We start from the raw sequence: 17,781 nt of genomic DNA on the forward strand, positions 1-17,781 counted from the left end.
CGAACCCCTGGCTCTGTTACATGACACACAACCAGGCTGGATACAGCATCCCAAACTTCATTCCTTCCTTGAACAGGACCACTTGGACTCTGTTGAACCTAGTCCGGCGCTTCACCAGCTCCGCACCCAGATCCAAGTAGACCCAAATCATATTTCCTTCCCAGCTGCACTTCCTTGTCTCCTTCGTACACTGCTGAATCTTCTCCTTGACCAGATATCTGTGCAATCATACCACCATCGTCTTCGGCTCCCCCGCCTTCGGTCTCCTCCTCAACGACCTGTGCGCTCAATCCATCTCGAGAGATCGGTCGGAGACCCCCTCCCCCACCAGCTTCCCAAGCATGCCCATTACATCCATCGTGGCCTGCGTTCCCTCAATGCCTTCAGGCAACTCCACAATCTGGAGATTCTGCCTCCTCGGCCGATTGTCCACTTTCGCCTTTAGCTTCCTTTGGCCCTCTGCCACCAGTGTAATCACTGCGTCCAACAAGGCCAGCAGGTCCTCATGGTCCGTCACCAACTCTTCTACTTTTTGGAGCGACGCACTATGTGCCTCCAACCTCTGCTCCACTCTCTCGATGGCTGCCCGAATCGGGTCAGCCATATTAACCAGGTGCTTGGAGGCCTCCTGCCTTTGTTGCCGGAACCTGACCATCAAATACTCCACCAACTGTTCCGTGGACCACTGAGACAGTGATGCCACAGAGCTCTCCGCCATCTTTCTTTCTTTTGCACTCCTCAAAAGCTCCTGGATTGATGTAATCTGTCTTTCATAGGGTTGAGAATTGCCCACCCTGTGATTTTCTTTCTGTTGCTAAATTTAGGATGGTTGGCGTAGTGTTCACAGAGACCACAAAATAGTTTTAAATTGAAAAAAGCTATAAATTTATTTACACCACTAATTTGGATTCGGCACTTACTCCTAGATAATACACAATTCATAATAAACATATAATGTACACTCATCTATTACAAATCTCTACACTATAACATTAACTATGATCTGCTCTCACTCACACTATCTTTCAGTCTGTTCTCCAACCTTCTCGTCAACCACTCACCTAAGGCTCATCAATGTCTTATATACTTGTACATCTAGCTCCCTCTAGTGGTTGAGTTAAACATTTCATTAACCCTTGCAGTTCTTACATTTATGATAATGTCACACACCCGAAGGAGAACCCTTAGCTCTGTCTGTTGCTGTATTCTGTACCACCAAACATCCCCGTAAATGGGTAACAAGGACCAAACAATTCCACCTCAAGCAGAAGCCACCAAATGTGTGACTACTCACTCCATAGTCGCCACTAGTAGTCACTGCCACTATCTCTCATCAGGCAACAGGCTTGTAGAAACGGCGGAATGCACAATCTTTTACTTTTTTAAAATAAATTTAGAATACCCAATTCATTTTTTCACAATTAAGGGTCAATTTTAGCGTGTCCAATCCACCTACCCTGCACATCTTTTGGGTTGTGGGGGCGAACCCACGCAAACATGGGGAGAATGTGCAAACTCCACACGGACAGTGACCCAGAGCTGGGATCGAACCTAGGACCTCGACGCCGTGAGGCTGCAGTGCTAACCCACTGCGTCATTGTGCTGCCGTTGGAATGCACAAATGCACAATCTTGAAGGAGATACCGCCAGGCTGAGAAAGATTTTTTTAAAAATGGGGGTCAATTAATCTAACAAGATTTGGATTAATTGTCATATGTTCCGAGGTACAGTGAAAAGTACTGTTCTGCGTACAGTCCAGACAGATGGTTCCATACATGAAAAAAACATAGGACATACGATAGATACACAATGTAAATACATAGACACAGACATTGGGTGAAACATACGGAGTGTAGTACTACTCAGTAGAGAAGATGCGTGGTGACATCAGTTCAGTTCATAAAAGGATCATTCAGGAGACTGGCAACAGCCGGGAAGAAGCTGTTTTTGAATATGTTAGTGCGTGTCCTTAGACTTTTGTTTCTCCTGCCCGATGGAAGAGGTTGGAAGAGAGAATAACCTGGGAATAGTCTTTGATTATGCTGCCCGCTTTCCCCACAGCAGCGGGAGGTGTAGAGAGAGTCAATGGATGGGAGGTGGGTTCGCGTGATGGATTGGGCTGTGTTCACGACTCTCTGTAGTTTTTTAGGGCCTTGGGCCGAGCAATTGCCATACCAGGCTGTGATACAACCAGATAGGATGCTTTCTCTGCTGCATCTGTAAAACTTGGTAAGAGTCAATGTGGACATGCCAAATTTCCTTACTTTCCTGAGGAAATATAGGCACTGTTATGCCTTTTTGATTGTAGAGTCGATGTGGGTGGACCAGGACAGACTGTTGGTGATGTGCACACCTAGGAATTTGAAGCTGTCAACCATCTCCACCTTGGCACCATTGATGCAGACAGGGGTTAGTACCACACTTTGCTTCCTGAAGTCAATGACCAGCTCCTTAGTTTTGCTGCCGTGGAGGGAGAGATTGTTGCCGTTACACCACACCACTAGGTTCTCTATCACCCTCCTGTACTCTGACTCACCGTTGTTCGAGATCCGACCCACTACAGTTAGCAAACTTGTAGATGGAATTGGAGCCAAATTTTGCCACACAGTCATGTGTGTATGTGAAGTATAGTAGGGGGCTAAGTACGCAGTATTATGGGGCTCTGGTATTGAGGACTATTGTGGAGGAGATGTTGTTTTTTATTCTTACTGATTGTGGTCTTTGGGTCAGGCAGTCGAGGATCCAGTTGCAGAGGGAGGAGCCAAGTCCTGGGTTTTGGAGTTTTGATATGAGCTTGGTGGGGATTATGGTGTTGAAGGCAGAACTGTAGTCAATTAATAAGAGTCTGACGTAGGAGTCCTTGTTGTTGAGATGCTTCAGGGATGAGTGTAGCGCCAGGGAGATAGCGCCTGTTGTCGACCGGTTGTGGCGGTATGTGAATTGCAGTGAATCAAGGCATTCTGGGAGTATGGAGTTGATGTGTCTCATGACCAACCTCTCGAAGCACTTCATAATGATAGTTGTCAGGGCCATTGGACAGTAGTCGTTGATCCTAGTGAAGAATAAATTTTGGCTGAAAAAAAGCATATACTCTCTTGATCTCAATAATAGGTTAAAAAAATGATGGACTGGGAAACATACTTGGTGATTATTAGTATGGTGACTCTCACGACTGGTGGAACCATAGCATTAACAGAGATAACCATCTATGAAAATTACGCCATGATATCCGGGACTCAAGAAACAGCAACCATGAAAGCATGAAACAGTGTCCGATGGGGAAACAGCAAAAATGAATGACCTGGAGAACTGTAACAGGACCTGAAAATGGTACTGTCTAGAGGAATATTAGAAAAACACTGTATGATAATGTACACCATGAATTTTAGAAGTCCTGGATTGGTGTCCTGTCCAGATCAAGAGATAATATAATTGAGACTAATATATTGTTAGGCCAAGGAGATGGGAACACAGATAGGACTACTGTTAACACTTAAAACCTCCAAAATCTGTATGAAAAATTGAGAGTTTTGACAAGACAAGGGAAACTTGCAGGTGGTGGTGTTCCCATGCATGTATGTAGAGGTTGCAGTTGCTGTCCAAGGAGCCTTGGGGAGTTGCTGCAGTATATCTGGCACATGGTACACACACCCCTGTGTCATGTTGGGTGCTCTGCTACATAGGCGAACCAACACGGTTGCGGATGGTACAACTCAGTTTTATTACTAACAATAACAACATCTGTAAACTGGTTACTGTGGTTCGTTCATTACCCTCTAACCTGTGGACCTAGCCCTAACACTATCTTGGAGAAGCACTCAGCACATGGTGAATGTCTGTGTGGCTTGCTGTGAGCTCTGTGCCCTGAGCTGTCTCCTGCTGGAATGAGGGGGAAGTGTCGCGTTCCCCGTTTTATGGTGTGTATGCTCTTGCCTGTGATTGGCTGTGATGTGTGTGTATTGATTGGTCCATTGATCTGTCCATCAGTGTGTATGTATGTTTGCACCATGATGTTTAGCTGAATATCATGACACCCTGTACACCAATGACGGAGGAAGCAAATGTTTAAAGTGGTGGATGAGGTGCAGATGAAGCAAGCTGCTTTGTCCTGGATGGTGAACTTCTTGAGACCTGGGAGCCAGGTCTAGGAAGAACAGATTTACTAATCTGATTGACATTATGAGTTTTTTAAATTTCAGATTGACATTTATTCCAGAATACAATATTATTGGATGCCAGAGTGCTGGCTCCCACTCCGCTTGCGACTCACAACTTGTGGAGTTCTGGTGAAGCACTCAGCACTGCGCCTGCGTCCTGCCGGCACGATGACGTCATCGCGGCACCATGATGGCGTCCGGCTTCAGTCTGTGCTGGAGAATCCGGACCTGGGCCTTTTATCTTGTTACCGGCATGATGTGTACCGTCATCGAAACCAGCACCTGTTATACATGTAAACACCGTGCTCCGGATCTGAGGGAGGTGAGCAATCGTTACAGGAAAATCAACCGACTCTATGAAGGAATAGAGCTGGAGAGTGAGAGACTGAGATTGAGCCAGAACAGGTGCTGAGAGACTGTCAGTGGGCACAGAAAGGGAGTGTGACCGGGGAACAGAATGGGCACAGACAGGGAGTGTGACCGGGGCACAGACAGGGAGTGTGACCGGGGCACAGAAAGGGAGTGTGACCGGGGCACAGACAGGGAGTGTGACCGGGGCACAGACAGGGAGTGTGACCGGGGCACAGACAGGGAGTGTGACCGGGGCACAGACAGGGAGTGTGACCGGGGCACAGACAGGGAGTGTGACCGGGGCACAGACAGGGAGTGTGACCGGGGCACAGACAGGGAGTGTGACCGGGGCACAGACAGGGAGTGTGACCGGGGCACAGAATGGGCACAGACAGGGAGTGTGACCGGGGCACAGAATGGGCACAGACAGGGAGTGTGACCGGGGCACAGACAGGGAGTGTGACCGGGGCACAGAATGGGCACAGACAGGGAGTGTGACCGGGGCACAGACAGGGACTGTGACCGGGGCACAGAATGGGCACAGACAGGGAGTGTGACCGGGGCACAGACAGGGAGTGTGACCGGGGCACAGAATGGGCACAGACGGAGTGTGACCGGGGCACAGAATGGGCACAGACAGGGAGTGTGACCGGGGCACAGACAGGGAGTGTGACCGGGGCACAGAATGGGCACAGACAGGGAGTGTGACCGGGGCACAGAATGGGCACAGACAGGGAGTGTGACCGGGGCACAGACAGGGAGTGTGACCGGGGCACAGAATGGGCACAGACGGAGTGTGACCGGGGCACAGACAGGGAGTGTGACCGGGGCACAGAATGGGCACAGACAGGGAGTGTGACCGGGGCACAGACAGGGAGTGTGACCGGGGCACAGAATGGGCACAGACAGGGAGTGTGACCGGGGCACAGACAGGGAGTGTGACCGGGGCACAGACAGGGAGTGTGACCGGGGCACAGAATGGGCACAGACAAGGAGTGTGACTGGGGCACAGAATGGGCACAGATAGGGATGTGACCGGGGCACAGAATGGGCACAGACAGGGAGTGTGACCGGGGCACAGAATGGGCACAGACAGGGAGTGTGACCGGGGCACAGAATGGGCACAGACAGGGAGTGTGACTGGGGCACAGAATGGGCACAGATAGGGAGTGTGACCGGGGCACAGAATGGGCACAGATAGGGAGTGTGACTGGGGCACAGAATGGGCACAGATAGGGAGTGTGATCGGGGCACAGAATGGGCACAGATAGGGAGTGTGACCGGGGCACAGAATGGGCACAGACAGGGAGTGTGACATAGGCACAGATAGGGAGTGTGACCCGAGTACAGACAGGAGGTGTGACCCGGGTACAGACAGGAGGTGTGACCGGGGCACAGAATGGGCACAGATAAGGAGTGTGACCGGGGCACAGAATGGGCACAGATAGGGCGTGTGACCCGGGCACAGACAGGGAGTGTGACCCCAGGCACAGACAGGGAGTGTGACCCGGGCACAGACGGGGAGTGCGACCCGGGCACAGACGGGGAGTGCGACCCGGGCACAGGCGGGGAGTGCGACCCGGGCACAGGCGGGGAGTGCGACCCGGGCACAGGCGGGGAGTGCGACCCGGGCACAGGCGGGGAGTGCGACCCGGGCACAGGCGGGGGAGTGCGACCCGGGCACAGGCGGGGAGTGCGACCCGGGCACAGGCGGGGAGTGCGACCCGGGCACAGGCGGGGAGTGCGACCCGGGCACAGGCGGGGAGTGCGACCCGGGCACAGGCGGGGAGTGCGACCCGGGCACAGGCGGGGAGTGCGACCCGGGCACAGGCGGGGAGTGCGACCCGGGCACAGGCGGGGAGTGCGACCCGGGCACAGGCGGGGAGTGCGACCCGGGCACAGGCGGGGAGTGCGACCCGGGCACAGGCGGGGAGTGCGACCCGGGCACAGGCGGGGAGTGCGACCCGGGCACAGGCGGGGAGTGCGACCCGGGCACAGGCGGGGAGTGCGACCCGGGCACAGGCGGGGAGTGCGACCCGGGCACAGGCGGGGAGTGCGACCCGGGCACAGGCGGGGAGTGCGACCCGGGCACAGGCGGGGAGTGCGACCCGGGCACAGGCGGGGAGTGCGACCCGGGCACAGGCGGGGAGTGCGACCCGGGCACAGGCGGGGAGTGCGACCCGGGCACAGGCGGGGAGTGCGACCCGGGCACAGGCGGGGAGTGCGACCCGGGCACAGGCGGGGAGTGCGACCCGGGCACAGGCGGGGAGTGCGACCCGGGCACAGGCGGGGAGTGCGACCCGGGCACAGGCGGGGAGTGCGACCCGGGCACAGGCGGGGAGTGCGACCCGGGCACAGGCGGGGAGTGCGACCCGGGCACAGGCGGGGAGTGCGACCCGGGCACAGGCGGGGAGTGCGACCCGGGCACAGGCGGGGAGTGCGACCCGGGCACAGGCGGGGAGTGCGACCCGGGCACAGGCGGGGAGTGCGACCCGGGCACAGGCGGGGAGTGCGACCCGGGCACAGGCGGGGAGTGCGACCCGGGCACAGGCGGGGAGTGCGACCCGGGCACAGGCGGGGAGTGCGACCCGGGCACAGGCGGGGAGTGCGACCCGGGCACAGGCGGGGAGTGCGACCCGGGCACAGGCGGGGAGTGCGACCCGGGCACAGGCGGGGAGTGCGACCCGGGCACAGGCGGGGAGTGCGACCCGGGCACAGGCGGGGAGTGCGACCCGGGCACAGGCGGGGAGTGCGACCCGGGCACAGGCGGGGAGTGCGACCCGGGCACAGGCGGGGAGTGCGACCCGGGCACAGGCGGGGAGTGCGACCCGGGCACAGGCGGGGAGTGCGACCCGGGCACAGGCGGGGAGTGCGACCCGGGCACAGGCGGGGAGTGCGACCCGGGCACAGGCGGGGAGTGCGACCCGGGCACAGGCGGGGAGTGCGACCCGGGCACAGGCGGGGAGTGCGACCCGGGCACAGGCGGGGAGTGCGACCGGGCACAGGCGCTGAGTCTGACCCGGACACCGGCGTGGAGTCTGACCCGGGAACAGGCGGGGAGTTTGACGCGGGCACAGGTGGGGAGTCTGACGCGGGCACAGGCTGGGAATCGGGCACAGGCTGGGAGTCTGACCCGGGCACAGAGTATGCACTGCGAGTATGTATGATCCAGGCCAACAAATGCACTCACACAGTTTGACCCAGGCATGGAGGGTTTAAAATTTTGGATACTTTGGGACCAGTTCTTGGTGACATGGCATCCGTGCTGGTCAACAGTTTGCACCTAAAAAGAATTGGGACTGATTACCTTGTTAATACATGGAAGTGTATTAGGGAAATTGTGAACTAACAATATGGTATGGAAATAAAGCAAAAAATACTGGACAATCACGGCAGGTCTGACAACCTCTGTGGAGAGAGAAGGGAGTTAACACTTTGAGTCTGGATGATTCTTTGTCAAAGCTGCGATTTAAAAAAAGGATTTGGGAAGAAAATGGGGAGATACGGAAAGTAAAATGAAAAACCTTGGGGCATGTCATTTTAATAGTATGAACTCTAACCGCCATGGATAGGGGGAGATTATTCCACCACTGCAAATCCTGCATTTGATACTGTTAAATAGATTGGTGTTATTTACCTTATCATAGAATGTACAGTGCAGGTGGAGGCCATTCGGCCCATCGAGTCTACACTGGCCCCTGGAAAAGTACCCTACCCAAGGTCAACACCTCCACCCCATCCCCACAACCCAGCAACCCCACCCAACACTAAGGCCAATTTTGGACACGAAGGGCAATTTATCATGGTCAATCCACCTAACCTGCACATCTTTGGACTGTGGGAGGAAACCGGAGAACCCGGAGGAACCCCACGCACACACGGGGAGGATGTGCAGACTCCGCACAGACAGTGACCCAAGCCAGAATCGAACCTGGGACCCTGAAGCTGTGAAGCAATTGTGCTATCCACAATGCTACCGTGCTGCCCATGAAGTGAGGCCCAGTTGTGGTCTACCCAGGTCCCCAGATAGCCGAAGCTTGTCTTAGCAAGGCGAGAAGGTAACATCCCCAGTTGGGCTTGCCTCCCAGGGAGGTTAACCAGGAAACGTTCACTCTTGTCTAAGTTCAATTTGTATTCAGAGAAGGAGCCAAAGGTGTTAAGCAAATTAAGAAACCTTTGTATCCTCATGGCTACTATTGAGGTCTCAGAGGACTGGAGAATAGCCAATGTTGTTTAAGTAAGGGAGCAGGGATAATCTAGGAAATTATAGGCGGGGGAGCCTTACATCAGTGGTAAGGAAATTATTGGAGAAGGTTCTTAGGGACAGGATTTACTCACATTTGGAAACAAATGGACTTATTAGCAATTGGGTGCATGGTTTTGTGAAGGGGAGGTTGTGTCTCACTAACTTAATTGAGGTTTTTGAGGAAGTGACAAAGGTGATTTATGAAGGAAGGGCAGTGGATGTTGTCTACATCGACTTCGGAAAAGCCTTTGACAAGGTCCCTCATGGCAGACTGGTACAAAAGCTGAAGGTACATGGGATCAGAGGTGAACTGGCAAGATGGATACAGAACTGGCTCGGTCATAGAAGACAGGATAGCGGTGGAAGGGTGCTTTTCTGAATGGAAGGCTGTTACGACTGGTTTTCCACAGGGAATAGTGCTGGGACCTTTGTTCTTCATAGTATATATAAATGATATGGAGGAAATGGTTTGATTAGTAAATTTTCGGACGACACAAAGATTTGTGTAGTTACAGATAGTAAAAGGATTGTCAGAGGATACAGCAGGATATAGATCGGTTGGAGACTTGGGTGGTGAAATGGCAGATGGTGTTTGATCTGGACAAATGTGAGGTAATGCATTTTGGAAGGTCTAATACAGGTGGGAACTATACAGTAAATGGGGCAGAACCCCGGTATTGACAGACAGGGAGATCTGGGTGTACTGGTTGACAGAGCTCTGAAAATGACAAGGCAAGTCGATAAGGTAGTGAAGAAAACATATGGCATGCTTGCCTTCATCTGTTGGGGCATTGAGTATAAAAATTGGTAAATCATGCTGCAGTTGTACAGAATCTTAGTTAGGCCGCATTTGGAATATTTTGCGTACAATTCTGGCCACCACACTAAACAGGAGGATGTGGATGCTTATGAGAGAGTACAGAAGAAGTTTACCAGGATGTTGCCTGGTCTGGAGCATATTAGCTATGAGGAAAGGTTGAATAAACTCGGATTGTTTTCACCAGAACGACAGGGGTTGAGGGAGAAGCTGATAGAGGCGTACAAAATTCTGAGTGGCATGCATGGAGTGGATAGTCAGACCCCTTTTCCCAGGGTGGAAAAGTCTTACTAGGGGACATAGGTTTAAGGTGCGAGGGGGAAATTTAGAGGAGATGTGCCTGGCAAGATTTTTACACAGGATGGTGAGTGCCTGGAATGCACTGAGAGGAGAGGTGGTGGAAGCAGATATGATAGCGACGTTTCAGAGGCATCTTGATGAATATATGAATAGGATGGGAATAGAAGGATATGGACCCTGGAAGTGCAGAATGTTTTAGTTTAGACAGGCATCATGATCAGCCAAACAAAAGAACTAAGCTCATTACCCCCAAAAACTACTATAATGAACTGCAGCGAACCCTCCAAACCACTCCTATTAAGTAACCCATTACTTAGCAGGGAGGCTCCCAACTGGAAAAATAGAAAAATAGATACAAACAACAAAATACCAAAACCCCATTTTTAACTTGCGCACTGAAAAGAAGCTATATATTAATACAACAAACAGAACCCCACATAATGTAAAACCCCATTTCTAATTATTATGAGCCAGGGTTTAGAGAACACCAAAGTATATCCTGGAGTTCACCTGACCCACAACTTTTAATAGATTTTGGTTATGGGGAGCACAAAGGCCCACTTTACAGGTGTGATGCAACAGGGATCTAAAGTATGTTTAAAGAACAACAAAGAACAAAGAAAGGTACAGCACAGGAACAGGCCCTTCGGCCCTCCAAGCCTGCGCCGACCATGCTGCCCATCTAAACTAAAATCTTCTACACTTCTGGGTTCCGTATCCCTCTATTCTCATCCTATTCACGTATTTGTCAAGATGCCCCTTAAACATCACTATCGTCCCTGCTTCCACCACCACCTCTGGCAGCGAGTTCCAGGCACCCACTACCCTCTGTGTAAAAAAACTTGCCTCGTACATCTCTAAACTTTACCCCTCGCACCTTAAACCTATGCCCCCTAGTAATTGACCCCTCTACCCTGAGAAAAAGTCTCTGACTATCCACTCTGTCTATGCCCCTCATAATTTTGTCGACCTCTATCAGGTCGCCCATCAACCTCCTTCGTTCCAGTGAGAACAAACCGAGTTTATTCAACCTCTCCTCATGGCTAATGCCCTCCATACCAGGCAACATCGTGGTAAATCTCTTCTGCACCCTCTCTAAAGCCTCCACATCCTTCTGATAGTGTGGCGACCAGAATTGAACACTATACTCCAAGTGTGGCCTAACTAAGGTTCGATACAGCTGCAACATGACTTGCCAAATGTTATATTCAATGCCCTGGCCAATGAAGGCAAGCATGCCGTATGCCTTGTTGACTACCTTCTCCACCTGTGTTGCCCCTTTCAGTGACCTGTGGACCTGTCCACCTAGATCTCTCTGACTGTCAATACTCTTGAGGGTTCTACCATTCACTGTATATTCCCTACCTGTATTAGGCCTTCCAAAATGCATTACCTCACATTTGTCCGGATTAAACTCCATCTGCCATCTCTCTGCCCAAGTCTCCAAACAATCTAAATCCTGCTGTATCCTCTGACAGTCCTCATCGCTATCCGCAATTCCACCAACCTTTGTGTCATTCGCAAACTTACTAATCCGACCAGTTACATTTTCCTCCAAATCATTTATATATACTGCGAACAGCAACGGTCCTAGCACTGAATCCTGCGGAACACCGCTAGTCACAGCCCTCCAATCAGAAAAGCACCCTTCCATTGCTACTCTATGCCTTCTATGACCCAGCCAGTTCTGTATCCATCTTGCCAGCTCACCTCTGATCCCGTGTGATTTCACCTTTTGTACCAGTCTGCGATGAGGGACCTTGTCAAAGGCCTTACTGAAGTCCGTATAGACAATATGACCACCCCTTCACAAAACCGTGCTGCCTCTCGCTAATACGTCCACTTGCTTCCAAATGGGAGTAGATCCTGTCTCGAGAATTCTCTCCAGTAATTTTCCGACTGCTGACGTAAGGTTCACTGGCCTGTAGTTCCCTGGATTATCCTTGCTACCCTTGTTAAACAAAGGAACAACATTGGCTATTCTCCAATCCTCCGAGACATCACCTGAAGTCAGTGAGGATCTAAAGATTTCTGTCAAGGCATCAGCAATTTCCTGTCTTGCCTCCTTCAATATTCTGGGGTAGATCCCATCAGGCCTGGGGACTTATCCACCGTAATATTTTTCAAGACGCCTAACACCTTGCCTTTTTGGATCTCAATGTGACTCAGGCTATCTACACACCCTTCTCCAGACTCAACATCCACCAATTTATTCTCTTTGGTGAATACTGATGCAAAGCATTCATTCAGTACCTCGCCCATTTCCTCTGGTTCCGCACATAGATTCCCTCTCCTGTCCTTCAGTGGGCTAACCCTTTCCCTGGCTAGCCTCTTTCTTTTTATGTACGTATAAATAGCCTCGGGATTTTCCTTATCCTATTTGCCAATGACTATTCGTGACCCTTTTTAGCCCTCCTGACTGCTTGCTTAAGTTCCTTCCTACTTTCCCTATATTCCACACAGGCTGTTCCCAGTCTTCTAGCCCTGACAAATGTGTCCTTTTTCTTTTTGACGAGGCCTGCAATATCTCTCATTATCCAAGGTTCCCGAAATTTGCCATATTTATCCTTCTTCCTCATAGGAACATGCCGGTCCTGAATTCCTTTCAACTGACATTTGAAAGCCTCCCACATGTCAGATGTTGATTTACCCTCAAACATTCGCCCCGAATCTGGTTCTTCAGTTCCTGCCTAATATTGTTATAATGAGCCTTCCTCCAATTTAGCACATTCACCCGAGGACCACTCTTAACCTTGTCCACCAGCACTTTAAAACTTATTGAATTGTGGTCACTGTTACCGAAATACTCCCCTACTGAAACTTCTACCAACTGGCCTGGCTCATACCCCAATACCAGGTCCAGTACAGCCCCTTCCCTTGTTGGACTATCTACATATTGTTTTAAGAAGCCCTCCTGGATGCTCCTTACAAACCCTGTCCCGTCCAAGCCCCTAGCACTAAGTGAGTCCCAGTCAATATTGGGGAAGTTGAAGCCTCCCATCACAACAACCCTGTTGCTTTTACTCCTTTCCAAAATCTGTCTACCTATCTGTTCCTCTATCTTCCGCTGGCTGTTGAGGGGCCTGTAGTAAACCCCCAACATTGTGACTGCACCCTTCTTAATCCTGATCTCTATCCATATTGCCTCGCTGCCCTCTGAGGTGTGCTCCCGCAGTACAACCGTGATATTCTCCCGAACCAGTAGCGCAACTCCTCCACCCCTTTTACATCCCCCTCAATCCCGCCTGAAATATCTAAATCCTGGACCGTTTAGCTGCCAATCCTGTCCTTCCCTAAACCAGATCTCTGTAATGGCAACAACATCATAGTTCCAAGTACTAATCCAAGCTCTAAGTTCATCTGTCTTACCTGTTATACTTCTTACATTAAAACATATTCACTTCAGGCCACTAGTCGCTCTGTTTTCAGCAACATCTCCCTGTCTGCTCTTCCTCAGAGCCATCGTGGCCCTATTTCTTAGTTCTCCCTCAATCTTTTCACCTTCTGACCTATTGCTCCGGTACCTACCCCCCTGCCATACTAGTTTTAACCCTCCCATGTGACACTAGCAAACCTCGCGGTCCGGATATTTATGCCCCTCCAGTTTAGATGCAACCTGTCCTTATACAGGTCACACCTGCCCCGGAAGAGCTCTCAGTGGTCCAGATAACTGAAACCCTCCCTCCTACACCAGCTGATTACAGGTTGTAATCCTGAGATTACAACCTCTGAGGTCCTGTCTTTTTACTTTCTTCATAGCTCCCTGAACTCCTGCTGCAGGACCACATCCCCCTTCCTGCCTGTGTCGTTAGTACCAATATGTACCACAACCTCTGCCTGTTTGCCCTACCCCTTCAGGATGCCCGCTATCCGTTCTGAGACTTCTGGACCCTGGCATCAAGGAGGCTACATACCATCCTGGAGTCTCTTTCACATCCACAGAAGCGCCTATCTGTGCCCCTGACTATAGAGTCCCCTATGACTATTGCTCTTCTGCGCTTTGACCCTCCCTGCTGAACATCAGAGCCAGCCGTGTTGCCACTGCTCTGGCTGCTGCTGTTTTCCCCTGATAGGATATTCCCCCCAACAGTATCCAAAGCGGTATACCTGTTTGAGAGGGGGACAACCACAGAGGATTCCTGCACTGACTGCCTGCCCCTTCTGGTGGTCACCCATGTCTCTGCCTGCACCTTGGTTGTGACCACATCTATATAACTGCTATCAATGATGCTTTCCGCCACCTGCATGCTCCTATGTGCATCCAACTGCTGCTCCAACCGAACCATGCGGTCTGTGAGGAGCCCCAGTTGGGTGCACTTTCTGCAGTGTAGCCATCCGGGACGCTGGAAGCCTCCCGGACCTGCCACATCTCACAGTCAGAGCACTGAACCCCTCTAATTGACATTGCGTTAACTAATTAATAAATTATATTAAAAAATAGATTTTTTTTTTTAAGTTACTGTTAACTATATGTTTCCTAGCACTAGATTTCTACTATAAATGTAAATGATAATTACAGTACTCTCCGGTCTCTGGTTTAGATACCCCTCTAAATTATGATTAAGTAATTAATTAATTATGTTTAATTTGTTTAACAATGTTTAATTTTTAAATTTAGTGCAGATTCCTGACCAGCCAATCAGGTCACAGCTTTCCTGTGACGTCACTTTTCAGCCCCCCCCCCCCCCCCCCCCCCCAGTCGGATCACTCCGAATAGCAGAATATCTCTCACTTACCTGTTCCCAAGCTGCTACCCGGCTCTCTCACACTCTCTCCTGCTCACGAAAATGAAAGCTGCTGGAACCTGGGGGTAAGATTTTATGTCACCTACCTTCCCAGAGTGCTCCCTGGTTTGCCCCCTGCTTCCCGGAATGCACTCTGGATCTCTCCCTGCAGATTACCAGTTACAAAGCCAAACGAAGAAGGCAGAACAAAAAGAGAAACAGCACCTCCTCTCACTCCGCGCCAAATTACCACACTGCCCCAAATTACCAAGTTCCAATTCCTACTCTGGCTGTGTCTCACTCAGGATGTGCCTCCTTCACGTGCGCAGAATAAACAACGTTTATTCTATGAATCCAGATAACGTTTTATAAACACACAGTAAACATCTTATCAACTACCAACACTGATAATCCCCACAGATACAATACTCTTTTTTTAAAAATATATATTTTATTAAAATTTTTCAAACAAAACTTTTTCCGTTTTACAACTCAACCAGGTACTATACATTAACTGGTAAATAACATTATTTAAATAGTATAGTGAACTAATAACAACAACTAAACAAGAAAAAACACAAATAACAAAAACGCAAAATAGTGCTCCCCCCCCCCTCCCCCCTGGGTTGCTGCTGCTGCCATTTCTATCTTTTCATTATCGTTCCGCGAGATAGTCAAGGAACGGTTGCCACCGCCTGGAGAACCCCTGAGCCGATCCTCTCAACGCAAATTTTATCCGTTCCAAACTTATGAACCCTGCCATGTCGTTTATCCAGGCCTCCACGCCTGGGGGTTTTGCTTCCTTCCACATGAGTAGAATCCTGCGCCGGGCTACTAGGGACGCAAAGGCCAAAATATCGGCCTCTTTCGCCTCCTGCACTCCCGGCTCTTCCGCAACCCCAAATATAGCTAACCCCCAGCCAGGCTTGACCCGGACCTTCACCACCTTTGAAATTACCCTTGCCACGCCCCCCCAGAACTCATGCAGTGCCGGACACGACCAGAACATGTGTGTGTGGTTCGCCGAGCTTCCCGAGCACCTCCCACACCTGTCCTCCACCCCGAAAAACCTGCTCAGTCTTGCTCCCGTCATATGTGCTCTATGTAGAACCTTAAATTGAATCAGGCTAAGCCTGGCCCACGAGGACGAGGAATTTACCCTACTTAGGGCATCAGCCCATAGCCCCTCCTCAATCTCTTCCCCCAGCTCTTCTTCCCATTTCCCCTTCAGCTCCTCTATCATCGCCTCCCCCTCGCCCCTCATCTCCCGGTATATTTCGGACACTTTGCCCTCTCCGACCCATACCCCAGAAATCACTCTGTCGTGGATCCCCTGCGTCGGGAGCTGCGGACATTCCCTCACCTGTTGCCTTGCAAATGCCCTCACTTGCATATACCGAAAGGCGTTCCCCGGGGGCAACTTATATTTTTCTTCTAGCGCTCCCAGACTTGCAAACGTCCCGTCTATAAACAGGTCCCTCAACTTCCTAATTCCTGCTCGTTGCCAACACTGGAACCCCCCACCCATCTTCCCTGGGACAAACCTGTGGTTATTCCTTATCGGGGACCACACCGAGGCACCCATCACTCCCCTGTGTCGCCTCCACTGCCCCCAGATCCTCAAGGTTGCCACCACCACTGGATTTGTGGTGTACCTTTTCGGGGAGAACGGCAGCGGCGCCGTCACCAGCGCTTTTAGGCTCGTTCCCTTACAGGACGCCATCTCCAGCCTCTTCCACGCTGCTCCCTCTTCCTCCCCCATCCACTTAAAACCATCGACACATTGGCGGCCCAGTAGTAGTCGCTCAAACTCGGCAGCGCCAGTCCCCCTCTGTCCCTACTACGCTGCAGGAACCCCCTCTTTACTCTCGGGGTCTTTCCTGCCCACACAAAGCTCGTAATGCTCCTGTCTATTTTTTTGAAAAAGGCCTTTGTGATCAGAATGGGGAGGCACTGAAACACGAAAAGAAACCTCGGGAGGACCACCATTTTAACTGCCTGCACTCTGCCCGCCAATGATAGCGGCACCATATCCCACCTCTTAAAGTCCTCCTCCATCTGCTCCACCAGTCGCGTCAGGTTAAGTCTATGCAGGGTTCCCCAGTTCCTGGCCACCTGGATCCCCAGGTATCTGAAGTTCCTTTCCACTCTCCTCAGCGGCAGAGCATCTGTCCCCCTTCCCTGTTCCCCGGGGTGCATTACAAAAAGCTCGCTCTTCCCCATATTTAGTTTGTATCCCGAGAACTCTCCAAACTCCCTAAGTATCTGCATTACTTCTGGCATCCCCTCTATCGGGTCCACAACGTATAACAGTAGATCATCTGTGTAGAGTGACACTCGGTACTCCTCTCCCCCTCTAAGCACCCCCCTCCACTTCTTAGAATCCCTCAGCGCTATGGCCAGTGGTTCAATTGCCAACGCGAACAGTAACGGGGACAGGGGACACCCTTGTCTTGTACCCCTATGTAGCCGAAAATACCCCGATATTTGCCGGTTTGTAACTACGCTTGCCACCGGGGCCCTATATAAGAGTCTGACACATCCAATAAACCCCTCACCGAACCCGAACCTCTTCAGCACCTCCCACAGATAGTCCCACTCCACCCTATCGAATGCCTTCTCTGCATCCATCGCCGCCACTATCTTTGCCTCCCCCTCCGGCGGGGGCGTCATCATCACCCCCAGCAACCTTCATACGTTAACATTCAGTTGTCTCCCCTTTACAAACCCTGTCTGGTCGTCATGCACCACCCCTGGGATGCAGTCCTCTATCCTTGTCGCCATCACTTTTGCCAGCAGTTTGGCATCTACATTTAGGAGTGAGATAGGCCTGTATGACCCGCATTGCAGCGGGTCCTTATCTCGTTTCAGGATTAGCGATATCGTCGCCTCCAACATTGTCGGTGGTAGCATCCCCCTTTCCTTAGCCTCATTAAAGATTCTCGCCAAGAGCGGGGCCAACAGATCCATATACTTCCTGTAGAATTCCACCGGAAACCCGTCTGGTCCCGGGGCCTTCCCTGCCTGCATGTTCCCCAGTCCTTTAATCACCTCATCCACCTCGATTGGCGCCCCCAGACCTGCCACCTCCTGCCCCTTCACCTTCGGGAACATTAACTGGTCCAGAAAGTGTAACATTCCTTCTTTTCCCCCCGGGGGTTGGGACTCATATAGCCTCTCACAAAA

At 51.3% G+C, this 17,781-nt stretch overlaps 1 protein-coding gene across 2 annotated transcripts in view; it reads left to right on the forward strand.

Moving 5' to 3' along the window:
- The first annotated feature begins 4,325 nt into the window (after positions 1–4,325).
- lmln (leishmanolysin-like (metallopeptidase M8 family)) overlaps positions 4,326–17,781 on the forward strand; it is a 166,089-nt gene continuing 152,633 nt past the window's right edge. For both annotated transcript variants that reach the window (XM_072473178.1, XM_072473179.1), the window contains exon 1: positions 4,326–4,479. In XM_072473178.1, the coding sequence (XP_072329279.1) occupies positions 4,345–4,479 (135 nt within the window). In that variant the 5' untranslated portion in view covers positions 4,326–4,344. The remainder of the gene's footprint in view (positions 4,480–17,781) is intronic.

This window comes from Scyliorhinus torazame, chromosome 2 (genome assembly GCF_047496885.1).
Source record: "Scyliorhinus torazame isolate Kashiwa2021f chromosome 2, sScyTor2.1, whole genome shotgun sequence".
In the NCBI taxonomy this organism is placed as follows: Eukaryota; Metazoa; Chordata; class Chondrichthyes; order Carcharhiniformes; family Scyliorhinidae; genus Scyliorhinus; species Scyliorhinus torazame.